Source organism: Pieris brassicae, chromosome 2 (genome assembly GCF_905147105.1).
Source record: "Pieris brassicae chromosome 2, ilPieBrab1.1, whole genome shotgun sequence".
Taxonomy (NCBI): domain Eukaryota; kingdom Metazoa; phylum Arthropoda; class Insecta; order Lepidoptera; family Pieridae; genus Pieris; species Pieris brassicae.
Genome location: NC_059666.1, coordinates 1,477,892 through 1,505,812, shown reverse-complemented (window position 1 = coordinate 1,505,812; position 27,921 = coordinate 1,477,892). Strand labels below are relative to the sequence as shown.

General features: G+C 34.0%; 1 protein-coding gene across 1 annotated transcript in view; it reads left to right on the top strand.

Annotated features, from left to right (window-relative positions):
• The window catches only part of LOC123720477 (eIF-2-alpha kinase GCN2), a 44,577-nt gene that overhangs the window by 4,552 nt on the left and 12,104 nt on the right, over nt 1-27,921 (top strand). Inside the window, exons 6-24 of the mRNA XM_045677096.1 lie at nt 923-1,062; nt 2,288-2,786; nt 3,810-3,929; nt 5,941-6,064; nt 6,353-6,475; nt 7,664-7,924; nt 8,862-8,974; nt 10,214-10,440; nt 12,705-12,842; nt 13,579-13,625; nt 15,684-15,916; nt 17,318-17,582; nt 18,417-18,568; nt 19,525-19,664; nt 19,739-19,924; nt 21,961-22,178; nt 24,190-24,323; nt 25,439-25,607; nt 27,543-27,748. Coding sequence (XP_045533052.1) covers nt 923-1,062; nt 2,288-2,786; nt 3,810-3,929; nt 5,941-6,064; nt 6,353-6,475; nt 7,664-7,924; nt 8,862-8,974; nt 10,214-10,440; nt 12,705-12,842; nt 13,579-13,625; nt 15,684-15,916; nt 17,318-17,582; nt 18,417-18,568; nt 19,525-19,664; nt 19,739-19,924; nt 21,961-22,178; nt 24,190-24,323; nt 25,439-25,607; nt 27,543-27,748 — 3,495 coding nt within the window. The remainder of the gene's footprint in view (nt 1-922; nt 1,063-2,287; nt 2,787-3,809; nt 3,930-5,940; nt 6,065-6,352; nt 6,476-7,663; nt 7,925-8,861; nt 8,975-10,213; nt 10,441-12,704; nt 12,843-13,578; nt 13,626-15,683; nt 15,917-17,317; nt 17,583-18,416; nt 18,569-19,524; nt 19,665-19,738; nt 19,925-21,960; nt 22,179-24,189; nt 24,324-25,438; nt 25,608-27,542; nt 27,749-27,921) is intronic.

Here is a 27,921-nt window from a genome sequence, read left to right as displayed (position 1 = left end):
CTTGAGACGGGAGCTTGACTCCTGCCAATGCATAGGCTTGTCCGTATCTGCTGATAGGTCATCTCAGGTCTCTTATCTTCCTCTTTCATGCGTTGCACAGCACTGATTCAATAGTCGCTGTTAAAGGACGTCCTTCAGCCCTCACGCGGATCATCATCGAGATTCTAAATAGTGGCACGAGATGGGGCGTCATTAAGAAATGCTAATCCCAGTCTATCTCAGCCTATAGCTTTGTTGCTCAGTAAGCCCACAGCGAAAGTCATAATAAATCATTGACTGAAAATTTTCTCGCCTTAGGTTCATTTTAACGTGTAACAAGAGTTTTAGATTTGCCGCCAATCACAATAAAAAATGACAAATGAATGCAATATACTACATACCAAAGAGTTCTAAAATTTAAATGTAAAAAGTTTTCATTAGCAATGTTTCTAACTGGCCAGATCTAAAAATTTTCAGTGTTACCCACGTATATTTACCTAAATTTACCTAAGCTGTGATGTGTGATGATGTAAAATTTGAACATTTAAACCACCTGACTCTTTTTATCACAATGTAAACATAATTTGACAGAAAGATACAACAAAACTTATACTTTAGAAAGGAGTACATAAAAGCTTTTCTTATGACTTTCTGAATAAACTTTTGGAACTATTAGATTTATTTGACTTTTGTCTGAACTCACAATATTCGAATGATGATGCAGTGAATAATATTCACTATATTATTCATTGCGCGTTACAACATCATCATTTTTCATAATTTTCTTAGACAAGGTTTGGATCTGTGTTTTATTGATTCTCGGCCCTTTCCCCACAATGTAATCTTTTACCGTACAAACAATTTTTAATACATTTGCCTGCTTGCCTAACCCGAAACCGGTTTTTAATATATTAATATTGATTCATTTTTATTCCTATTACAGTTACGCAGACGAAAGAATGTCACCCGCTAAGAAAATGACACGCGGTACGAACGTACCGTGTACGTGCAACTCTCGTGGTGCGTACGTCCTGAGGTATACGCAACGCAATAACAAAAAGGTTTATATTGGCAATTGTTTGGGTTAGTATCTATATTGTCTATGATTACACATTTCAATATAATTTATTTGTATTGATAATAGCCTTAACATATTACTATACAAATATATTTTTTTTAATTTGAACCACTAATGCCAGAGTGCCAAACATATTTTATTTTTTAGAGAATTCAATGAAACAAACACTTAACGGTGTAAGGCTAGATATATACAAATTCAAAATAATTTATTAATTTAGGTAACACAGTGTACTCTTATGAACGTTTATAGAGAAATAATCGTATATGTACTGCAACTTTTCAAATTAACTCTCCGCCACTCTTTTAATCACCAAGTTTTTGTTTTATACAATGTTTGTAAGGAGCTGCAACCATCACACCATGGTCCATATGACATCTTAAGTAATTAATAATAATAAAATAAATTAAAAACAAAGATTTGTCTCTCTCAATAGAGACTTGCATTCTCGTGGGAACAACACGCAAGTACATAGTCCAAATAATTGACATCATACGTTTATATTAACTATTAACTTAGCTCTATCCGGCAAAAGCCAGGTTGCTAAAATTTTACATAAAATCCGATTAAAACAATAGTGATTGATTTAAGTATATCAAGTAAATTTTCCCGTATAAACTCCATAACTTAACTGAAAACTCAGCATTTATAACAATATATAAACTCTTAGAATTTTGAATGGAATTTATTTTATGAATCAATAACATGCTTTACAATTTTTTTTAAATAGCTTTTACACATTGAGAAAAACACTTTTTGAACGGATTAAAGCTATGTATTATTATTAAAACTTATAATTATTTACATAATTCTAAATTTTTGACCGTGACCACGCACGCTGAAACGCACGCGAAACGTCGGGTTTCTGCTGAGTTTCATTATCGGACGTCAAGGCAAAATACAAAATACCATCCGTATCACCTCGACGTCCGTCGTTCCACAACTGAGCGTTTTCGAAGGCAGTTTTTGCCGTCACCACCACTATGTGGAACCAGCTGCCCACTGAAGTATTTCCGAACCAATTCGACTTAGGGTCCTTCAAGAAAAGAGCGTACAAATTCTTGAAAGGCCGGCAACGCACTTGCGAGCCTTCTGGCAATGTGAGTCCATGGGCGGCGGTATCGCTTCACATCAGGTGAGCCTCTTGCCCGTTTGCCTGCTATTACATAAAAAAAAACATAGCTTTAATCCGTTCAAAAAGTGTTTTTCCTAATGCTTTACACATTGCAGGCCACTCGTCCAACGGTTCCACAACGTACCTCGCAATTGACGACGACGGTCAGCAAGTGATCGCCAAAAAATGGTGCCTTTCGCCTGCCTCGGATTTCCAGACTCGGAACAGGCAACTGAACTCGCTCCAGCAAGATTTAAAAGCCATGTGCAGATTGAAACACCGCGCCCTCATCCCATACGTCGCTATGGAAACTGAATCTAAGAAGTCGGCCCGTCAATTCGTCTACATCTTCCGAGATTTCGTTTTGGGCAGTTCGCTGAAATACCTCAAGAATAAAAGTTCATTTGGTGATATGTTTGAAGTGTTAAAACTAGTGAGACATGTCGCGTTAGGACTGTTCAGTGCGTTAAAGGAGTTGCATAGTGTTAATGTGTTGCATAGAGATGTGAGGTGCGAAAATGTCTTTCTGGAAGACTGTGGGACTGTGAAGTTGGTCGGGGCAAGTTTGGATATACGTTTGTTGGAGGTGTATGATGGGGAGAGTTATTGTGACCGGTGAGTTTTCTCATTGAATAGGCGAACTGCTTACATTTTAAAAAGCATATAAAAGTTTTATTTAAAATCTCTGACATACAGTTAACAAATTCGTGTAGTACTTGTTACACGCTCCCGCGCGTTAGGCCCGTTCGGGGCATATACCCCCTTCGGGTGGTGTGTTCAGATCGGTACGGGGGCGGTCATATAGCCCTTGATGGGGGCTGCAGCGTGCGTGGAGACGCGTTCTCTACTCGCTGCGCACAGCCCAGTTAACAAATTGTAGCAACTCAGTAAATATATACACTAAACTAGCCGACCCAACAGGATTAGGATATTTATTTATTTATTATTTACTAGTAATCTTACAGCTAACATACACATTGTAAAACAAAACACTTAGTTATTGCCAAAATATATTAAAAAATATTTAAACTAAAGAAAACTGAAATTTGAAACAGCAAATAATAATTAATATTTTAAATTACTCTTTAAACAAAATCAGAGTCTTCCTGCCTCTTTAGAAATTTCCTCACATCTTCTATGGTGAGGTGGTGGAATATTCTATAATATATATTAAACAAAGTATGAAAGTACTTACTGCAGTGCCATCTGCCGGGCTGATTTGCGACTCTAAACCAACCAAACGCATACAAAATTTATTCAAATCGGTCCAGCCGTTTAAGAGCAGTTTAGTGTCATACACGCGTAGTAGAATTACATTTATAAAGATATAATAAGTAATTATTAAAGTGTGTTAATATTAATTTTTCGCTAAAATTCTTTCGGGAGACAACAAAGGCATTGTTATTAATTTAAAATTATCATTTTATTACTATAAACTAAAAGATGATATAGTATCCACTAGCTGGACCCAAGCGCACGCGTCTAAAAAATATGTTTCCTTTCAGATCTGGTCTTGATCTTTGTTTACCCTTAACGTAATTTTTCCAAATTTTCTCACCACAAACACCTTTATAGTTCAAGGGATAATTTAAAAAATTGAAGATGTAATATAAGAAATATATTTTTTATGATTTTCAGGCAAACAAAAGCTCAGGACATCTACGCCGCAGCGCAATTATTGCTGTCAATAGTATGTCCCGAGGCAATACATGAAATACCCTCCGATTTTCCTGGTTCAGCCAAAGACTTCTTCTCTAGGTAATTTTTTTCTTTCCATACGTTTCAATTAAATTGTTCGATATCTCATTATATTGTATTGAATGATTCACAACAAAATAAATTAATAAAAGCACTATTTAGGTTAATTTTTTCTTTACCAAAAAACCAAAATTATGACACTTTAAAAACTATGTGTTTATGGCACTTGTATCTTAATTTAAAACAAATTAAATAACAATCTCCATAGTAGCTACTATGGAGATTGTTATTTATCATCATCATTAAAAAAATCAAAGACACAACTACACGTAATACTTGTCGAGTTTGCTCATCTTGCCGAAGCCGCGTACAAATTATTTGAAGACGTTTTTGAAGATTTGAACAAATTCAAAAGGACATTAAAATAAATGAGCCCAGAGGACTAAAATTGACATGGCTAAAGATGCAATGACACGTTTAGGCAACATCTGGAAGAAAAGAAGACATCAAAACCAAAATGAGACTGATACGGGCTCTACTGTTCCCTATCTTCCTGTATGGAGTAGAAACATAATAATAATAAATATTTTTTATTTCTAAGAAAACAATTTTTTAAACGGATTAAAGCTGTTTGTATTATTATAAACTTATAATTAAAAAACAAAATTATGTAAATAATTATAAGTTTATAATAATACAAATATGTAGCTATAATCCGGTTAAAAAATTGTTTTCTTCCAATGTGTAAAAGATATGTAAACCAAAGACAATACTATAACCAAAGACAATACAATCTTTATTTCTTCTCTCACATATACATACAAGGTTATTATGATTAAACTAAGATGATACCATTTGGAAGAGTATGTGAGTGACTGGTCTTGTAACAGGAGACCTGAGTGACAGATAGCCAGCCTTCACCACAGGACCGGAACACCTACATTCAGGTCATTGTCATAAGATACAATAGAAGAAAATAAGTAAGTGCTAAAAGAAAACATTGAAAACGGAGTAGTGAAAATAAATTTGGTGTCTGATTGTGTCTGTGTGTGTGTGACAAAACGTGCAAAGGCAAAGCATCTTTGATGCCTTTGAGATGTGGTACTGGCGGCGAATGCTCAGAATACCGTGGACTGCGAAGTGAATCAATACATTGATCCTGACCCATCGCATACGGACACGCCTATCTACCATATGCCTATAGCGATCGTATCTTACTTCGGCCATACAATGCGCAGAGGCGATGAGAACTTGGAGAAACTGATCGTGGTTGGTATAACAGAAGGCAAAAGATCAAGTGGCCGTTCACCAACCAGATGGATCAAGTGAAAGACTCATCATCGAAAGAAAACAATTTTTTAACCGGATTAAAGCTATTTTGTGTTATTATAAACATATAATTATTTTACATAATTTTAAATTTTCCGACGTTTCGCGTGCTTTACAGCGTGCGTGGTCACGGTGACTGAAGACAAAAGGTGTTGAATGTCAAAAGTATCACAGCTGTTGAGAAAGTTGTGTTATCTGTATTTATTTCCCCGGAGTTGGTATTGACTAAAAGATGACGGGTTTTTGCAGAAATGACTCACGGTATCCGCTATTTTCGCCTCCTTAGTCCTCTTGTTTGTCTTGAGGTTTTTAATTTGTTATTGTTTTCTTTCCTTTCTTTTAACCAAAGACAAGACTCACCGTCCTCAAAACAGTACACTGCCATAAGATAGGCGTTGGTCAGAAAGCGCTGGAAACAGATAATCCGCTCTAGATGCTTCGTTGCTGACCACGATGCCGATAAGAGATTTTTTATTAAAAAGAGACACTAAATTTAGGTCGGCTTATGGCGTGACGTACATCTTGATCGTATAAATGATGTTTCTCATGTAAATAAAATATATATTATGATGAGATATAAAGTTCTTTAAACATTAAAAAAAATATTTAACAATTTTACACATACGTATAAATACATTTTTATATAATTTTCCTTTACTATATCGTATTTAGTGTGCTAAATAAAATAATAAAATATATGTTTTAAGTCTCCATACCCCTCACCCCATTGAAGTAATTGTAGATGTTTGACAGAGGACGAGCATTCACAATGGCCGGCTGAGAAATTGGTACAGCATGGGTTTTTAGTTGACGCACCAGTGAAGTTACCTAATAGTAAGGAAAATAATGGAGAAAATGAGTCTGAGGTTCGTAAAATCTGTCATTTTTTATTTTAAAAATTATTTAATTTACTTTTGCACACAGTTTTTCTGTCCACCTGGACGTCGAACATATTTAAATCATTAACATATATATATATACATAATAACCTATGTATATTATATTGATTAATGATAACAGGCCCCTTGCCTTGGGTTCTACTAAGAAGCTATCTAAAAAAAATACTAAGGGGTTTGAGTTCAAAAAAAGTGTTACCTCTATAAATAAGGAAAGTGTTGCCAGGTGATTTTAAGTAATATTTTTTTTTATTTAAGGACGAAGGTTGCAATACTAAAATAAACAGTATAAACTCACAAGTGAACGGACATTCACGGTTGAACGCAGAGTTTGAAGTTCTCACGTGGCTCGGTAAGGGTGCTTTTGGGGATGTGTTGAAGGTGATTTTTAACTGATATTATTTTACTAAAGGTAAATGCTTCCGTACATCTTGGATTGCTAGTGGAATTGTATGGCATACAAAACTGTTTTTTTTTAATCTAAACTTTAAATAAATTATAAAAGCTTGCCATTTAAATAAAAATATTATAGCTAATGCCTTGAAATGGCAACCATCTTTAAGATAGTATTGTCTTTTGTTAACATAGCTTTTACACATTGAAAGAAAACACTTTTTAACCGGATTGAAGCTATGTATTATTATTAACTAATAATTATTTTACATATTTTTAAATTTTTCTCCCGTCGTTTCGCGTGCTTTACAGTCGGCGTGACCAAGCACGCTGTAAAGTTTAAATTATAAAAAAAATTATAATATGAAAGCTATTTCAATTATTAAGATGTCATTATAAATTGTCATTGTTCTTATATGTCAAAGTGTAGTGTCAATTGGATTGTAAGTGCGCTAAAACGCAAACAACCTAAACGCCAGTTATAGTAGCAGCGTTGGCATAGTGACTTCAGCGTGGTCTCATCCCTCAATTTTATTATATTGTATAAATTCTTAAAACAAATTACAAATCAATGGCGCTACAACCTTTTTAGGTCTCGGCCTCAGATTTCTGTATCTGTTTGATGATCATTTGTTAATCTTATTGGCAAGTAGGTGATCAGCCTCACGTGCCCCGTCGCTCTTTCTACGTACTTGTGTTATGAACAGGCAGAAGCTTTACAAACATTAATTTTCAATGACTCTTACAAGTGTATAAAGAAAAACACTTTTTGAACGGATTAAAGCTATGTATTATTATTAAAGACTTATTATTATTTACATAATACTAAATTTAAATTTTTTCCGACGTTTCGCGTGCTTTTCAGCGTGCATGGTCACGATGACAGTTTAAAACACTTTTTGAACGGATTAAAGCTATGTATTATTATTAAAGACTTATAATTATTTACATAATACTAAATTTAAATTTTTTTCCGACGTTTCGCGTGCTTTTCAGCGTGCATGGTCACGATGACAGTTTAAAATTTAGAATTATGTAAACAATTATAAGCTTTTAATAATAATACATAGGTTTAATCCGTTCAAAAAGTGTTTTTCTTAATGTGTAACAGCTATATTAACAAAAGACAATACTAAGTGTATATATTGTTTTTTTATAAAGTAAATCGAATTTCAGGTAAAGAACAAATTGGATGGCGGCTTCTACGCAATAAAACACGTGAAACTTAATCCCAAAAGTGTTGAATTGAATAAAAAAATAACCCGCGAAGTGAAGTTATTGTCGCGGCTAAATCATGAAAATGTCGTCAGATATTATAATGCCTGGATTGAGACTATTATTGACACGGAGATAGAAGACACGAGCGTTGAAACAACGCCGGTTAAACGGAAAGGGGATAGTTTGCTTGATGTTGTAGCTAAACTTGGACAGGTCAAAGTGAGTATTGAAAAACTTGTTTAAAAAATATATATGAAGTAGCGGACGAGACAGGCGTTGTCCTGCATGATATTTCAAGCGATTAGGATATTTAACAAAGTATGAATTTAAAGACAAATAATGTATTGGGAATCGAAACCAGATCGTTTGGTTACGCGCCAAGAGGTCTGCCAGTTAAGCTAAATGAGACTATTACCTGAAATACCAGGTATATATAAATTTACTAGATACTTCAGCGATATTATTATTATTAGTAAAGCTTTATTAATTAATTAATAATGTTAACTTACCACTTGTATGGATTTATTAAAAAAAAACGCGAACAAATAAAATCATTCAAGTCGGTCCTGCCGTTTAAGAGGAGTTCAGTGACATACACACGTACAGTAGAATTAGATATATAGAAATGGGAAATTAAAATTCTAGAATTTGTTATTAATAAAGTACAAATTTAGTTTCATAGTTTAATGTTAGGTTTATAATTTTAAATGTTAGTGATTTTGGAATTTTTGTTAGTGAAGTAAAATTAAATTATTTATTTATTAATTAAATTAAAAGAAGGACAACTGGCGGCCTCATTGCTAAATTACATAATAAGCCAAATTACATAAGATAGGCAAGAAATTATTACATAATGTAAAATATACCAAGTATATTTAATTTTTAATACAAACAGTCACAAACTTTGAATAACCCCTGCTGTCGTAAGGTTAATGGTGATTAAGTTAACGATATCAGCGTTATGGTTAAAATATTACTACGTTTACGGCAAATTTTATTTATTTAAACAATGCGTTCAAAAGTAATAAACTTAAAATGTCAAAAACTTCATAGAGGAAAAAGGTTTATCAGTTCTTTATACTAGATGTAAATTTTGTCGTTCTAGAATACGTGCTTAGGTGTGAAAAAAGGTAAAATAATTATTTTTCTATTATAGGTAAATTGGTCTATGTCGGACGGGCCAGTCCAGACTCGGGACAGTGAGTCATCGAGTGAAGAAGATTCTGACGATGATGACGATGAACCGGATCTCTGGTTTAATATCATGAAGTGAGTTTCATTTATTACGTATTTAAAAATAAAACAGTGTTAAGAAAAACACTTTTTGAACCGATTGAAGCTATGTATTATTATTAAAAAATTATAATTACTTACATAATTTTAAATTTTAATTTTTTTCCGACGTTTCGCGTGCTTTTCAGCGTCCGTGGTCACGGTGACTGAAGACGAAAGGTGTTAAATGTCAAACGTATCACAGCTGCAGAGAAAGTTGTTTTATCTGTCAAAAGTGTTTTAATGTGTAAAAGCTATTTTAACAAAAGACAATACTAAAACAGTGTTGCTACAACCTTTATAGGTCTAGGTCTCAGATGTTTGAATCTTGCGATCTGTTTTGTTAAAAAGCAGGTAGTTGAACACGCCGATCTTTACGGTCTAAGGCTAGCCTGTTTCTTTAAGATGTTTTTATATCACCGTACGAGTGTTAGATGAGTAGGACGCTGACGCCATATGGGCAATACATATCAGGCATATACATTCTTGAAATAATTTATAAATATAAAAAAAGAGGATACTCCTCCCAAAGAGTGCGTTCAAGTATTACGTAAGCAGATTTACTACAATTTATCTCCCCACCCCTCTTGTCAGCAAAAGTAATAGTAAGAAAACAATTTTTTAACCGGATTAAAGCTATTTGTATTATTATAAACTTATAATTATTTTACATAATTTTAAATTTCTCCCGACGTTTCGCGTGCTTTACAGCGTCCGTGGTCACGGTGACTGAAGACGAAAGGTGTTGAATGTCAAAAGTATCACAGCTGTAGAGAAAGTTGTGTTATCTGTATTTATTTCCCCGGAGTTGGTATCGACTAAAAGATGAAGGGTTTTTGCAGAAATGACTCACGATGTCCTCTATTTTCTTGGGTTGGATTGTTTGTCTAGGGGTTTTATATTGGATATTTTTGGATCCCAGGTGTTTGATAATTTTAGGCCGTCTTCTCTATTGAAATTCGGTTGTTTTTTGTATTTCAATGGCTTCGCGTACCAATCTTGGGAAGAATGTTTTTTCTTTCGCAAGTACTTTCGGTTGGTCAAAGCGTATGTAGTGATTAGACCTATCTAGTGTGTGTTCACAGACTGCTGATTTTGTGATGTAAAAGTAATACATTTTTTCGTACGAATCCTCTAAAATGCATTTCGTTTTCAAGCATAGACAATATGTGTGTGTGTAAAAAAGAAAGTAAGAAAATCAAAAATAATTGCAACAATATTGACCTAATATTTCAGTCCCGATGAAGACTCAAGTAGTGTCATAGAGTTTGAAGTTGATTCTCAAAACAAGTCGTTAACAGCGCCATCTGAAGACACGACGATATCGGTTGAGCCACGCCTACAACAGGTGCTTTACATACAAATGGAGTTCTGCGAGAAAAACACTTTACGACAGGCTATAGACAATTCGTTACATCGAGAACATTTTCGCGCTTGGAGGCTGTTTCGAGAAATTTTAGAAGGTAATTATATTTTTTTTAAGAAAATTTATCTTGATTATTTCTGTACTACAATATGTCATACTATGTACATGTTACATATTAGGTAATGTCTAACTAGTACCAACTACTAAAATCTCTAACATACTCCCGCAATATCTTAAATCAGTAAAAAACCATAACGCAATTTTTTGTATCAGCACCATCTGTGTTCATAGTGTACAACGAATAATACATTTTAGATAAACGCCATCTATACTTATTATTCCAGCAATATCTTAAATCAGTAAAAAACCATAACGCAATTTTTTGTATCAGCACCATCTGTGTTCATAGTGTATAACGAATAATACATTTTAAATAAACGCCATCTATACTTATTATTCCAGCAATATCTTAAATCAGTAAAAAACCATAACGCAATTTTTTGTATCAGCACCATCTGTGTTCATAGTGTACAACGAATAATACATTTTAGATAAACGCCATCTATACTTATTATTCCAGCAATATCTTAAATCAGTAAAAAACCATAACGCAATTTTTTGTATCAGCACCATCTGTGTTCATAGTGTATAACGAATAATACATTTTAGATAAACGCCATCTATACTTATTATTCCAGCAATATCTTAAATCAGTAAAAAACCATAACGCAATTTTTTGTATCAGCACCATCTGTGATCATAGTGTATAACGAATAATACATTTTAGATAAACGCCATCTATACTTATTATTCCAGCAATAGCTTAAATCAGTAAAAAACCATAACGCAATTTTTTGTATCAGCACCATCTGTGTTCATAGTGTATAACGAATAATACATTTTAGATAAACGCCATATATTATACATTAGGAAGTATTCACCAAGAAGTTAAACGTGTGACTCTCATCGAGGGTCGTACTGCTACAACTCCTCTATCCTATATTGCTGACATATCCTGTGCTATATCCTCGTCATCATTTCTTTCCATGCATCAACAACCTTACGTTCCCATCAAACCAGTCGTTCTCCTAACTCTAATCCGAGCAGACGTGCTCTTATTGGAGTTTACTCCTTAAGAAACGATTTGAGTTATAAGGCCCGGTACGGAAATTTTATGAGGAGTAAAATCAAGTGTAACACGAAAAGTTGAGGCGTTACGTAGAAAGAGACAAACATATATATCTGTAGGATTGAACTCATTCTCTCTCTAAAATTGGATTTGTATAAATTGAACACAATTATTATTGTTATTATTATTATTATTTATATTGTTTTGTAACATACTTTATGTAATACGCTTTATTGATGTAATATAAATAATCCGAATAATTACAGATATATTAGCAGATGCGTTCATTTACCCTTTTTTTTCTATTCGATATATATCATAATTATCGTTCGTAAGGAGTAAACTCCAATCGTGCGTCGTAGCTGACACACACACACATTTTTTTTATTGTATTTTCTTTGTGAATTATAATCTAACTTAATATACTTATGTGGAAATCATTATAATTTTTTTTATTTTAAACATCCCAAGCAATTTCCGCGTAACTACGTTCGAACCCTAGGTTTATAAAATTTATATATACATTTCTTAGAGCGGTGTTTTTCCAACTTTTTTGTGCCATGCCTCAACTTAGTAATTCTAAAATTACAGACCAATTTAACATAAGAAGCGTTCAAGTATTACGTAACGAATTTGGAGGGGGGGGGGGGTGTTTCTTGGGGCGGGGATTGAATTACGCGTTGTTGATAATATTATTTTCCACTTTTGAGTACATTACACCACATAATGGTAAGTTTTATGTATAAAGAGTCACTGGGGTGGTTACGAAACGTTTTACTATTGGATACATATATATATAGATAGAACGTAACGGCGGCGTTTCATGGGGGGTGTGAATCTCCAAAAATTGCGTGAAGTAACAGTTGAAGAAACTCCTAGGAAATTGTTGAAATTTTCGTATCATCGTAATAATAATAATAATAACAAATAAAACATTTCAATCAATTTGTCACCCTGTGGTCTTTGGTAATACGGAAGGCATACTTAGCGTTAGATCGAATCTTTCCCTTAGCCCCAAAAAAGACGTAATCTATTAAAGCCCGACAATACACTCCCTAACACGGATGTCCTTGCGGTAACTGGCTTTTATGTTTTCTCCGTAGGTTCCTTTGCCCCTCTAAGACAATAAAACCACGATAGTCAGACACAAAAGACTGATACCAATGAGACGTATACAGAAATGTGTCTGCCTAAAAAATTCTGTCACTTAAATGTGAATCTTCAATTTATAGGTTTAGCTCACGTCCACCAAAAAGGCATGATACACAGGGATTTGAAGCCGGTCAACATATTCTTGGACTCCAACGATCACGTCAAAATTGGAGACTTCGGACTCGCTACGAAGGTCTTCACTGGATTACCTGTTAATGGTAAGATTTTTTTATTGTCTATATTACTCATTTTTTTTCTTACCGGGCTATTAAATCTTAGATTTTTTTGTTGTTGTATCCTGTCATAAAACACTAGTACTAAACGCGTGCCTATGCTGTGTGACTCATACTCAAAATAACACTTATGAATGTCAATAGAAAAGATTGATTCTAAATTTACATTTACTACCAATTGGAGGGGGCAAGAAGAGCTGGCGATAAACTCTCCGCAACTCTTATTAATCGATAAGTTTTGAGTCATACAAATTATTCGAACAAAAGCAAATCAATCCCAAGGATCCTTTAAATAATCGTCAGTTGTTTGTTACTATGGTAACCATGAAAAAAAAGTTTAAATCTGTTATTTTTAACACTAGTATTTTACTTAGTAACATTATGGAGTTGTAGTTATATTTTCACAGGACACGATGTTTACATGTGTTTGTAATACATTTTTTTCCACTTCCTTTTTCATTTTTCTTGGGTTATGACGCTTTAATATGATTATATTATGAGTCTTATTGATCCCATACTAATTATGACTGACAATTGTGTGCCTGTCTTCACCTTAAAGATATATCGAAGCGAGGGTTTATTATTTTAAGATAACATTGTGTAGGAACGCCCACCAAACCGTTGTTTGAAATAATCGCAAAACGTATGAACGAATGTATCTAACTCGCTGACATGACAAGAGACTAAAGAATAACTTGAGCTAGATAATTTTATGTTACAGATAAAACTCAAGACAACAAGGTCACTGATGGACTTCTCACGGGAAAGGTAAATTTCACTTTCACTATAAATTTATAATTGAACAGAAATTATAGATGGATTTTACTCTAGGTAGAAGATGTTGTAATTCTTGTTAGGGCACGAAAATTATACACACACAGTATCCGTAATAAAGCAATATATTCACTGTTTAACTTGGAAGTGATATGTCTGCTTCCTACCACGATACAAATTGGAATGAATCAGAAATGACCTGGAGCAGAGTGAGGTAAAGACAATTTGGCGCCTCGACAAGATGGCGGCTCGATCGCTCATTCAAATGACAGGAAATTGTCAATACAATGATTAATTTTTGCAATCTTACTCAAATAAATCAACACAGGAAATAGTCAATACAATGATTAATTTTTGCAATCTTACTCAAATAAATCAACACAGGAAATAGTCAATACAATAATTAATTTTTGCAATCTTACTCAAATAAATCAACACAGGAAATAGTCAATACAATGATTAATTTTTGCAATCTTACTCAAATAAATCAACACAGGAAATAGTCAATACAATGATTAATTTTTGCAATCTTACTCAAATAAATCAACACAGGAAATAGTCAATACAATGATTAATTTTTGCAATCTTACTCAAATAAATCAACACAGGAAATAGTCAATACAATGATTAATTTTTGCAATCTTACTCAAATAAATCAACACAGGAAATAGTCAATACAATGATTATTTTTTGCAATCTTACTCAAATAAATCAACACAGGAAATAGTCAATACAATGATTAATTTTTGCAATCTTACTCAAATAAATCAACACAGGAAATAGTCAATACAATGATTAATTTTTGCAATCTTACTCAAATAAATCAACACAGGAAATAGTCAATACAATGATTAATTTTTGCAATCTTACTCAAATAAATCAACACAGGAAATAGTCAATACAATGATTAATTTTTGCAATCTTACTCAAATAAATCAAGACAGGAAATAGTCAATACAATAATTTATTTTTGCAATCTTACTCAAATAAATCAACACAGGAAATAGTCAATACAATGATTAATTTTTGCAATCTTACTCAAATAAATCAACACAGGAAATAGTCAATACAATGATTAATTTTTGCAATCTTACTCAAATAAATCAACAGAAGACAAAGTTAGCCGACGGCTAGGTTTTCTGGTATCTTGCTAATGGAACCAGCCCACTGAACAATTCCCTTTGACTTAGGGTCCTTCAAGAAATGGGCGTACCAATTCTTAAGAAGGCAATGCAGTCGCGAGTCGAGGCTTTAGGTGTCCGTGGGCGGTATGACTTAACATTAGATGTGTCTCCTGTCCGTTTGCTTTTGTATTAAATGACAATACACCTTCTGTACAAACATTACCTGTCCACATCGTATCCTTTCGTAACTTTCGTACTAACTACCAACTGACGTGAGACTGATCTTGTATTGGATTATCGTGATTCATGTGCACTTTTTACTTTTAGATTTTTTTTCTTGTTTAGTTTCTTCTTTATATGTAATACGTTGTTTAGCACTTCATGCCTACCTTATGTAATTTAATAAAAAAATCCCTTTTAATGTAATAGCAAGCAAACGGGCAAGAGGGTCTGATGTTAAGCGATACCGCCGCCCATGGACACTCACATTGCCAGAGGGCTCGCAAGTGTTGCCGGCCTTTCAAGAATTGGTACGCTCTTTTCTTGAAGGACCCTTAGTCGAATTGGTTCGGAAATACTTCAGTACTAGCTGGTTCCACATAGTGTTGGTGCGCGGCTAAAACTGCTCGAAACGCTCAGTTGTGGACGTCGAGGTGATACGGATGGTATTTAATATTTACTCACAGTGGTTGCCTGGAGGAGATCGCTCGATTTAGTTATGTTCAATTTTTATATTGTAATGTAACGAAGTGTTAATAAATAAATAAATAATAAAAAATCGCCTTGCTCTGCACCATTCTTGCTCTTTTAGTAATAATTATCATGGAATTCGGAATCCTAATTCTAAGGTCTCCCTCATGTCCCAGTACCTTGTCAATGACCCTTACATTTGACAACTCAAGGTGTAGGTGAAGGTTTATTTTTGTAGGTGGGAACGACACTGTATGTGGCACCAGAACTGGAACAGTCCGCCACAAAAGTTATATACAATCAAAAAGTCGATATTTACTCCCTCGGAATAATTCTATTCGAAATGTTCCACGCGCCATTTGAAACTGGCACCGAAAGGTTCACGGTATTAACCAATTTGAGGAAAAATGATGTGATGCTGCCCCCGGATTTTGTTAAGGAGGCGAATGCTAAGCAGATTCATGTTATAAGGTATGTCTAATTAAAAATCTCATCCATGTTGAAGTGAAACTTCTATAGGAGCACGAGAGTAAAATTTTGACGGAAACTCACGAAGTCACGAAGATGTGCAGAGTTTTTGTGGAAGAAAAGGGAGAGTAATTGGGACCGATTGAGAGAGAGAGTGAGAAAGGGAGATCGTGAAAGAATACACGCTATTGGTTGATGTATTCGTTTAGTAGTTACATATTAGAACTTTAGATGGCAATTCTGTCGCAGTCTTGTGCAGTGAACGCAGATTTTTCTATTTATTTATATTATCATTAGCACGTTTGTGAATATAATAATAATAATTTATTGCAAGAATATGGTACAATAGTAATTTAGCATATTCTGCCACACACAATGGCGCACAAATTTGTTTTGAAGGAGTTTTACATTATTAGTCATATGAATTGCTTAACTCTTATGTTATTTGTATCGTACATATCATATCAAATGTTATCAGATTTATAGCAACTGCAGCATCCCACGCAAATAATCATTTATTGAGTAATAAATTTTTCCAAAAATAATACACTAAATCGATTTTTAAAGACTCTAGTCGGAAGATCTTTTAATTCTTTTGGTAAATTATTGTAAACCTTAATAGCCATACAGAAGGTGTTTTTTTCTAAATAGTTCCAGATAGATTTTTATACATAACATGGAGTGATCATATACTGGTACATAATCATCTATTGCGGCTTTTACCTTTGTAATAATTAATTTACAAAGCAGTTTCACTTCTGACACATGTACTTTGTACGCACGCACTTTTTTGTGCTCTCGCTGTACCTGGTGTATTTAGTGGAATCCAAAAAACTGTTGTATTTTGAATCAATGGTTCTCACATTGCGTTCATCCAGAAAATCTCTTCCGTTACATAATTTAGTATTACGACATAGCAATAAGAGAATAATAGCTCTCTCTCTCTCAGGAGAGAGAGAGACAGCTTTGCTACGAGCTGGGTGTCTCTGCCGACTTGTCACTCTTTCTGACTGATGACACGATGTTCCAAATAGAGTCTGTGAGGAAAGGGAGCTGTTGTGGGGTTTGAAGTTGCCGCAGTGCTAAATTACGTTTATTTTTATGTTGACAACACTGTTACGTCATTGTAGTTTGACAGTAACCATGATACTGATTATGGAAAAACCTAAAGTATAATATGACGCCAGCAAACAATAATTACATTATTTCCCATAACATCCTTCGCTTTCCACAGACTAGATATTTTATTTATAGTTCGTAAACCTTAAAAACATTTTGTTTCTGATAAAAAAAAATATCTACTCAAATTCTTAACGTTCTTAATCATCTGAATTTTTTTTTGTTAAATTTGTGTCCTCATTTAAGATATATTGCACGAAAAATTTCATTTCATCCATATTTCAGATGGCTGTTAGACCATGACGCGGGTTTAAGACCGACCAGCGCAGAATTATTGGCAAGCGAACACGTTCCTAGAGCGGTTCCCGAAGGAGCGCTGTCCGGTCTTTTGTCCCATACCCTGTCAGACAGGGGCTCCAGGGGATACCAAAGACTCGTCACAGCCTGTTTGGAGCAGAAGCCATCGCCTGCTGAAGACTTTACATACCACAGTGCGATGAAAACGAAACCTATGGAAGTTATCGGTGCTGTTAAAGATGTTATTACCAAGGTATTGCTTCTCTAACAGTTTTTTACTTTAAAGGCCGGCAACGCATTTGCGGTCCATCTGGCAATGTGTTTATGATCACTCACTTAAGCCTCCTGCCCGTTTGCCTCCAATAACATTAAACAATTTTGTTGGTTTTCCGAATATTGTAGCATAGATCAAAAACTGATATACATTACAACCAAAAAGTCGATGGCGTGTGTCAGGCACAGATGGCTGATTGCCTACATACATCATAAAAAATTTAAAGGATCACGGATATAGAAATACCCGCAGCTGAGTTTCATTATCGGACGTCAAGGCAAAATACAAAATACCATCCGTATCACCTCGACGTCCGTCGTTCCACAACTGAGCGTTTTCTAAGGCAGTTTTTGCCACGCACCACCACTATGTGGAACCAGCTGCCCACTGAAGTATTTCCGAACCAATTCGAATTAGGGTCTTTCAAGAAAAGAGCGTACCAATTCTTGAAAGACCGGCAACGCACTTGCGAGCCTTCTGGCAATATGAGTGTCCAAGGGCGGCGGTATCGCTTAACGTCAGGTGAGGTTCCTGCCCGTTTGCCTGCTATTACATATAAAAAAGAAATCTTAACTCGGTCTTAACCAGGGGCTTTTGCCTTTGTTATCAAAAATTCGCACACCAAACAGTAATAGATGTCGATTAGGTTCACGGCCTTATATAACTAACAATATTTAGAGACCAATGTCTTTAACCTTAGATGGTAAGATTTTGTGTGATGGGGCAAATTCGTGGAAAAACCTGCGCATGAGTTGACTTTGGCCAATCTTTTTTTGCCCTAATTAGTCTGAATGTACTACCTGTAATTTGTAGGTATTCAGAACTCACGGAGCGATAGAATTTTCACCCCCCCTCCTGATCCCGCGAGCTAAGAGATGGGACCAATGTCCCAATTCCGTGAAAGTTATGACCATGTCTGGTTCCGTCTGTCATCTGCCGCACGATTTAAGGCTCCCTTTTGCCAGGTAAGAGAAACCATATGCCGGGGGAAGTTATTTATCCGTTAAGTAACGCCAGAAAGATTATTAGGAGGAAAACATAAAAAAAATATTTTCATTACAAAGATATTAAAAGCAGCTGGAACATGGCGGTCTTACTGCTACGATCAGTTGTTCCTTTCGGATATTTATTTATGTATATAGCCTGTCTTTCATTTTAATATAGAATATCTATCTATCTATATGAAATAATTACATTTTTCTGGTTTAAACTCGAAATTGGCTGGATCGGTTTGGCTATTTATGATCTTTATGTTCGTCTCTCTTCTCGTGGAAGTTCAGGGAAGGTTTAAATGGTAGAAAACAAATGATAAGTAAAGAAAAATTACAGAATTTTCCAAAAACTGTTCCTAGCTAGCAAATATAAGAAATATTCTCTTGTTAAAATCACTTGGTTGACATATATTATGTCTATGAGGTTCGAGCTCTTTGGTCTGTTTTAAATATTATATTAATTTTGACACTAATATATGTTAGTGATACAAATTTCATCAATATATAGAAATATCAAGCAATGAATGAAAATGACGTCGACAAGAAATTCAATACTAACTACAGATACAAAATATGCTAGCTGTATCGGATGTAGAGCCCTTACTACATTTTGGCATGACTGAGGATTTCAACAACTCGCAAAGGGTGTGTGCGTACAATACGCACAATTGAAGTACTGTACGCACACACTCAATCACATATTCATACATTTACACATACTTAACTACACTACTTTTTCATATATATTTTTTATGTACCACTGAATTGTAACTTACCCACAATATAGGACCAAGGGTTGGGACTAAAGTTAGATAAATTTTGACACAACAATATTTTTGTCATACGTACGAAAATTTAATTTTTAAATCGGGATATACAATGGAAGTTTGGTATAATCAGAAGTAAATCTCAATTTATTATTATTCCAGGCATATAGCATATTCGGGATCGAAATATATGCGTCGATATATAGTGGACCGCGTTTATAGAGAAACTGAGAGGACTGTAAAGGGATTCCATCCAAGGGAAATTATAGAATGCGCTTTTGATATGGTCACACCGAATAATGGTATGTTGCCTTATAAAATATTAATTAATTACTTCATTTAATTATTTATTTAATTTCGTTAATTTAATTTTTAGACACACTATGGCCTGACGCAGAACTTTTAGTTGTGGCGTGTCGAGCAGCTACGGGCTCCTCCTCCTCTCTTAAGGTCACCCTACAATTGAATCATACAGAGTTGTTAAAAACATTATTGTTATCCTGTGGTGTGCCATTGGACAAGCACGCTTTGCTTTATCCTGTGCTCGTTGATGTCAGTTTGGGTAAGTCATTTTTTTTTTTTTTTTGGACAAACGTGTTGTTAAGAATATAATTTTGTCAAATCAAAACGTAGAATATTGATAAGCTTGAAAGATTTGCGTTTGATAATTATTTTGGTTAGAAATTTCTCGCAAACAATTAAACCGCTAAACATAAGCTTTGTCATTTTTACTATATAATGACATTGTTAAAATTGGTGACATAGTGCATCTGATCACGCTTTTGACGAATCAATGTATATGTCGCAGTAAAGTAGTTAAATCAGAGAGTTAATTGAATCTCTAAACAGTTAATTAAATGTCGATATTCGATCAAGTCGCTAGCATTTTGATTGAAATAAAGCAGCGTCGAAAACGTTTAACTATCTGTCTGACCAAAAGCCAGCGTGTTGATTAACAATGTAAAAAAATATTATTTCCTTTGGTTTTTGTTATTTCGGTGTGATCGTGAAGAACTGAGAACTTGGAAATTCCGTGTTTTGCTTTATTGTAAATGTTTAGGTTAGTCTAATTCCCTAGGAACGTTTCGTTCAATCACTTGTCTGACGAAACTTTAGCGACTTGATTGAATATCGATTTTTAATTAACTATCTAGAGATTCAATTAACTCTCTTATTTAACTACTTTACTGCGACATATATACAATTTTAATGTTCTTTCAAGTAAAAAATCAACTACAAACTTTATCATGTTGACGTCATGCCTAATGAACTTAACTTGGCGTGCAACTGGCGCCATCTATGCTTAGTATTGACACACCAGCGTTTTGTTACCAATTATTGGTTACATCCTTGGAAATTATAGAGGAAGGGAACTACTTGACCGTCATATTACTTTGTCAAATTAATTATATTTTTTTTGATAATCGATTTTTAATTAACTATCTAGAGATTCAATTAACTCTCTTATTTAACTACTTTACTGCGACATATATACAATTTTAATGTTCTTTCAAGTAAAAAATCAACTACAACCTTTATCATGTTGACGTCATGCCTAATGAACTTAACTTGGCGTGCAACTGGCGCCATCTATGCTTAGTATTGACACACCAGCGTTTTGTTACCAATTATTGGTTTCATCCTTGGAAATTATAGAGGAAGGGAACTACTTGACCGTCTCATTACTTTGTTGAATTAATTATATTTTTTTTGATAATCGATTTTTAATTAACTATCTAGAGATTCAATTAACTCTCTTATTTAACTACTTTACTGCGACATATATACAATTTTAATGTTCTTTCAAGTAAAAAATCAACTACAAGCTTTATCATGTTGACGTCATGCCTAATGAACTTAACTTGGCGTGCAACTGGCGCCATCTATGCTTAGTATTGACACACCAGCGTTTTGTTACCAATTATTGGTTTCATCCTTGGAAATTATAGAGGAAGGGAACTACTTGACCGTCTTTTTACTTTGTTGAATTAATTATATTTTTTTTGATAATCGATTTTTAATTAACTATCTAGAGATTCAATTAACTCTCTTATTTAACTACTTTACTGCGACATATATACAATTTTAATGTTCTTTCAAGTAAAAAATCAACTACAAACTTTATCATGTTGACGTCATGCCTAATGAACTTAACTTGGCGTGCAACTGGCGCCATCTATGCTTAGTATTGACACACCAGCGTTTTGTTACCAATTATTGGTTTCATCCTTGGAAATTATAGAGGAAGGGAACTACTTGACCGTCTTTTTACTTTGTTGAATTAATTATATTTTTTTTGATAATCGATTTTTAATTAACTATCTAGAGATTCAATTAACTCTCTTATTTAACTACTTTACTGCGACATATATACAATTTTAATGTTCTTTCAAGTAAAAAATCAACTACAAACTTTATCATGTTGACGTCATGCCTAATGAACTTAACTTGGCGTGCAACTGGCGCCATCTATGCTTAGTATTGACACACCAGCGTTTTGTTACCAATTATTGGTTTCATCCTTGGAAATTATAGAGGAAGGGAACTACTTGACCGTCATATTACTTTGTTGAATTAATTATATTTTTTTCGATCAAGGTCGCATAACAAACCTCCAACTCCAAACCCATTTAGCCACGCTCTGTGTGACAAATCGGGACATCACCAACCTCTTGCGTCTCATGGAGGCTGATGTAGATGTCAAGCAGGTGAGAGAGCTGGTGGCACAAGTGAGAAGAGATCGAAGTGAGACATTGGAGAGGGCTGTGGGAGAGTTGGAGACTGTTTGCAGTTATGCTGTTGTTTTGGGGTGTGAGGTAAGTTTTTGATTGCCACAGCATTTAACTGAGATTACATAAATTATAGTATTGTTTTTGTTAACATAGCTTTTACACATTAAGAAAACACTTTTTAAACAGATTGAAGCTATGTATTGTTATTATAAACTTAATAAAACTTTATATATTAAAACTTAACTTTCTTTAAATAAATTAATCAAAATATAATTTAATAATATATAAAACTAAATGACGAAATGCTTCTAAACTTAAAATAACTGTAAGTTCTCAAATCAAGCGTAGAACAGATGAGAAGAACTGGCAATAAACTCACCGCCACTCTTTATAATCGCCAATTATTTTTGTTTTGCACAACGTTTGTAAGGAGCTGCAACCATTACACCATGTTCCACATGACATCTTAAGTAATAAATTAAAAACAAAGATTGTCTCAGATTGAAGTAGTTCTTACCGTTACTCTTTAGGGATACCAACAAAAATGCAAGTAATGTTAAATGTGTGTTGTAAAAACACTATTGAAGTGATATCTTATGGGAGGGTGAACCGCTTCGTTACGTAACGCGTTACGGAGTCTTTCCCCTTTCACTTTAACTCGAAGCGTTACCCGTATTTTGGACATACGGTTTCCCTCTTTACACAGTGTTTAGAGTGCGTTAGACATTTACTGTTGACACTGGAAAAAGGAACGTTGTTGAAAGGGATTATAAAAACTATGATCATCGGAACATTACAATGTCTCGAGACGCACTCATTTTCGAAGTGAAACTTCTTTATCGGCGTTGGAAAAAAAATTACCGTCACATTTTTCGGTTACGCGTCACATTTTTCCGTTACGAAAAAGATAGCGATCTTTTTCATGTCCCTACCACGGTGAAGAAGAGGTTCGAAGCCATTAATAACAAAAATATATAATAACGATTTACAATTAATGAAATTCTGTAATAATCTTAGTAGTCATTGTATTATTTGTCATCATGTCTATTCTAGCCTTTAACAAACTTTATCTTATTTAACTTTATTTTACAAATTTCTGTTAAGTTGCATATAGTAGATCATTTTTCGAAAAATAAGGTCATGAAGAAGTTTCACTTCTTACGTGTGTACACTAGTATACGCACAATTTTTTTTATCAGTTAGTGCCTGAATACGCATCCGCTTATGAATTTTGATTGTTTCTCTTAATGTTTAAAGTTCAATACATACTAAATGATTAAGTTGTGGTTTTATTTACAAAAGCTTGCTAACGCTCGGCACAGTGATACATTGGTACAATAGATATAAAATATAACGTGACAAACATAACACACACGCAGAAAAAAAAACCATCGATTCTAAACTATAAAAACTAAAGGAAAATTTGTTTCCTTATGATGGGAGCAATTATATCCAGACCTAGCTCGTTTATCGCTCAATCTGAATATCGGTAAATATAAAATAGTAATGGCTAGCGTATTCAATTTCGACAATAAGTTTCGGGTCTAATCACTACAGAAATATAAAATCGACTCGAAATACAAATTTTGTGAATTGTTCTTTTTTTTTATGTAATAGCAGGCAAACGGGCAAGAGGCTCACCTGATGTGAAGCGATACCGCCGCACATGGACACTCACACTGCCAGAAGGCTCGCAAGTGTTGCCGGCCTTTCAAGAATTGGTACGCTCTTTTCTTGAAGGACCCTAAGTCGAACTGGTTCGGAAATACTTCAGTGGGCAGCTGGTTCCACATAGTGGTGGTGCGCGGCAAAAACTGTAATAATTAATGTATTTTAATAATTGCTGTCGTTTCAATATTTAATTTAATCTGTGTACATCTTATCGGGCTATGGATAGTTGCGCCTGCGCACACAACTGAGCTAGTATCTTGTGTTATTAATCTCAATAAAAATGCAGTAATTATCGAATTTGAAGTTTTTTCATCGCTGTTTTGTTGTGTTTATTTACAAAATGCTGTTACAGTCTTTATAGATTTTCAGTTGCTTAATATTGATGTTTCACGCTTTATCAAAACAGTTTTAATTAAAATTTCAGTGTCCAATAACAGTTGCTCCATTCCTCGCTTACAATGCGACGCAGCATCGCGGCGTCTTTTGGCAGATGTCAGTTTTGAGACAACCTAGAGTGGCCAAACATCGCTCTAAAGATCTTATAGCTGCTGGTGGACGGTGAGCAATTATTATCATACAATTGCAAGATTATTTGAATTTCTCTATTAAGTTATATTGCTTTAGCAGTTATTTGAGCCCCTGAACTAAGCTTAGGGAGACCTGTACATCAAGGTTCTCCGATCTTCCAATTGTTTAATGAAATTATCACTGAACAATCGTTGTCAAAATCCTATATAAAGAAATTATTATTACTAAAATAAAGATTTAGTTATACGTGGTTAAGACGTTTGTCTCGTACAAACGTCAAATGAATGTGATAATGTTAAGGAAGGGATGGATGAGATGGCAGGTAGAACAGTGCTAGTTTAAAAGAGCGTAAATGTATTGTGGAAATTAAACTAATCTCCTTATCAATCAAAAAAATTTTGAGGTGAGATGAAGACACTGCTTTTCATAAAAATCGTGTTAAAACTCATCCATCTAGTGTCTAATTGTGGGACTAAAATGATAAAATAAACAAGTAAAGAGTTTTCGTAAAGAGCAGTGATGGTCTAGTGGCTGCAGCGTGCGACTCTCATCCCTGAGGTCGTAGGTTCGAACCCCGGCTGTGCACCAATGGTTTTTGTTTGTATGTGCACATTTAACATTCGCTCGAACGGTGAAGAAAAACATCGTAAAGAACCGGCTTGCACAGAAGTCTGATAACCTACATGATACAGAAATCTGAGGCCTAGACCTAAAAAATTGTAGCGCCATTGTTTTTTTTTTTTTTAATATTTTGTATTAATTTAAAAGTTATAAAGGCATTCAAGTGATCATAGTGATCAAAGATTTTGCACTGCAATTGTTGCTTTATAGATAATCCAGTGTCCTTATATTGGCTTTGGCTTCAGATTGCATCTGTCTCAATGATGATTTTCTTATAGACAATAGACCAGCCCTTGCATATACATCTCGATTTTCACTGACTTTGACATACGCGGTTCATTCGAAAGAGGTATCCTTTTTGTTATTAAGAATGAATAACATAACTTTGCTTTATAAAGTATATTTATATTAACTAGTAAGATTACATAAAAATATATGTAATATGAACGTACGAACGAACAAAACCGTATACGTACGAGAGCGATGATCACGATGAGTCCGTAAATTTTAATAAAAAATTTCAGATATGATAACTTGGTAGAGGAGTTTCGGAAGATCGCTCGAGCAGAAAAAGACCACGATGGTGCCGAAATGAATTGCAGTTCAGTCGGATTCTCGATGGCGTTAGAAAGAATGGCGGCCATTTTGAAATGTTTAGAGGTGGAAGTGCCTCCCGTTGTGAAAACGCCCGAGGTATAAGTTTAATCTTAATATATATAAATCTCCTGTCACGATGTTTGTCCGCGATGGACTCCTAAACTACTTAACCGATTTTAAATTGAATTGGCACACCGTGAGCAGTCTGGTCCAACTTAAGAGATAGGATAGCTTAGATCTTTAATTATAGTCGCAATTTAATTTTATTGCAAATTTGTCTATAATTAATTGACAGTCACAATTTTCTGACTCTAACTCCAAAAGATCCTAACACATGTCGATACTTTTCGGCTGGATTGAGTAAGTAATCAATGGATGGCACTGCTATGGTAAACCGACAAACGTGTCATATAAGCTACAATTCAATATCATGATTACCACGTGTTATTGAGGCTAAAGTATAAATTAAATTTATTTTGTAGTAAACGAAATACCGTGAAATTCTATTATTTCTACTTTTTTAATTTTTGGTGTTAGCATAGCCAACCACGTGTTACTTAGATCGAAGTGTAAATCAAATTCAAATTATAGTGACGATAATACAGTGAAATTATTATTTCGTGTCACAATATTAAGGCTAACTAAAACCACATTAAGGAGATACGAAGTTCGCGGGGGCAGCTAGTTATATTATATAATACATTATATATTATATGTCTTAACTATGAGTATTGATTTCTAATTGGTGTAATTAACTAAAAATGTTTATGGTATAATTAACTAAAAATGTTTATGGTATAATGAACTAAAAATGTTTATGGTATAATTAACTAAAAATGTTTATGGTATAATGAACTAAAAATGTTTATGGTATAATTAACTAAAAATGTTTATGGTATAATTAACTAAAAATGTTTGTGGTATAATGAACTAAAAATGTTTATGGTATAATTATGATATACAATATTATTTGTTTGTTTTTCTAGCGCGTATATAAATAGTTTTATTGATATTCCGACATGGAAACATACGACATATAACTGGTCTTGTGACAAACATGGATTATTAAGATTAATGTCGCAAACAATTAGCGACTGTAATTATTATTTTATCAAAATAATAAATTCAATTAATGCATTTCTTATCCTCTTCAAAAGTTTGAATTATAAAAGCGCTATGCAAAATTTGATATCATAACCAAAGTCCAAATTACTTAATATGGTGGTAAAGTATTTTTAAAATTTCTAACTTTCGGCGCAATTTTCTCATTTTTTTCTTTCATAAGAACTTTCTTCTGACAAACAAAACAAAAAAAGAATTAGCGCGTAATGCCGTGACCAAAGGAAATGGGGGTTCATTTTTATATGTATATATATGTTGTAAGAATATTCCATAGTTATCATCTTTAACTCAGCTATTGTAGTATATTCTAAACCATTGTTTTTTACTGGAATTCGAACATGCAGATGAATCATTGTGGTCTCGGATCAAAATCCTTTACTTTCATGACGTACGGGAGGCAAACTTAGCGGAATGTCTCGTTACTATAGTTATGTTGTATATATTTTTGTATGAATGTATTCATTAATTACACGTGTTCAAGACAAAAACAATATATTAGAAGCCCCGAATACAACCATTTTGGATTTTATTGAAATTATTTCGGGTAATTCCAAGTAAAACGTCAAACTAACTTATAGAGTCTTTTTTTGAAATTCCAGTTATAGAGTATAAATATGTATTATCAATACATAGGGAAATAACATTTCTAAATAACAAAGTCTAAATAATTCGAATTACCACGTATTTAGGGGTTAACGAGGTAAACTTGCCAATGCTCGGCACACTGATACATCGGTTAAATAACCACAAAATGCAATTTTTAATGTGACACTTATAGGCAAATATTACAACAACGTATAGATCATACAAACAATAAACAAAACAATTACTAATATAAAAAAAAATACAAAAATCTAAACAAGCCCTTCGATAGAAAATTTAACTTTATTAACTATAAAAAAATTTCAGCACGAACTAATATGCGTATGCGTAACGAGCGCGTACGAGAACGTAACCACAAATCGCGGTCAGCTCGCACGCGAGTTGTGGACGCAAGGCTACAGGGCGGTCGTCTGGCCCTGCAGTGCGCGGGAGTCGCACGATCTGACGAAGGCCTCTATAGTGCTGGTGCAGGACGGGAATTACGTATTTGTGTCGTATTGGGAAGGGACTAGGTATGTATGGGATATAATTTATCGACTTTCAATAAAATAGAGGTAACTGTTGATTTTTTGTACTACAGCTGTTTAAGAAAAGAGAATTTTGGCATATTCTAAATGCAGGCAAATGTACGATAGCTGTAAAAAGTCAAATTTATAACATACTACTGGGTCTTACATATTAGGAT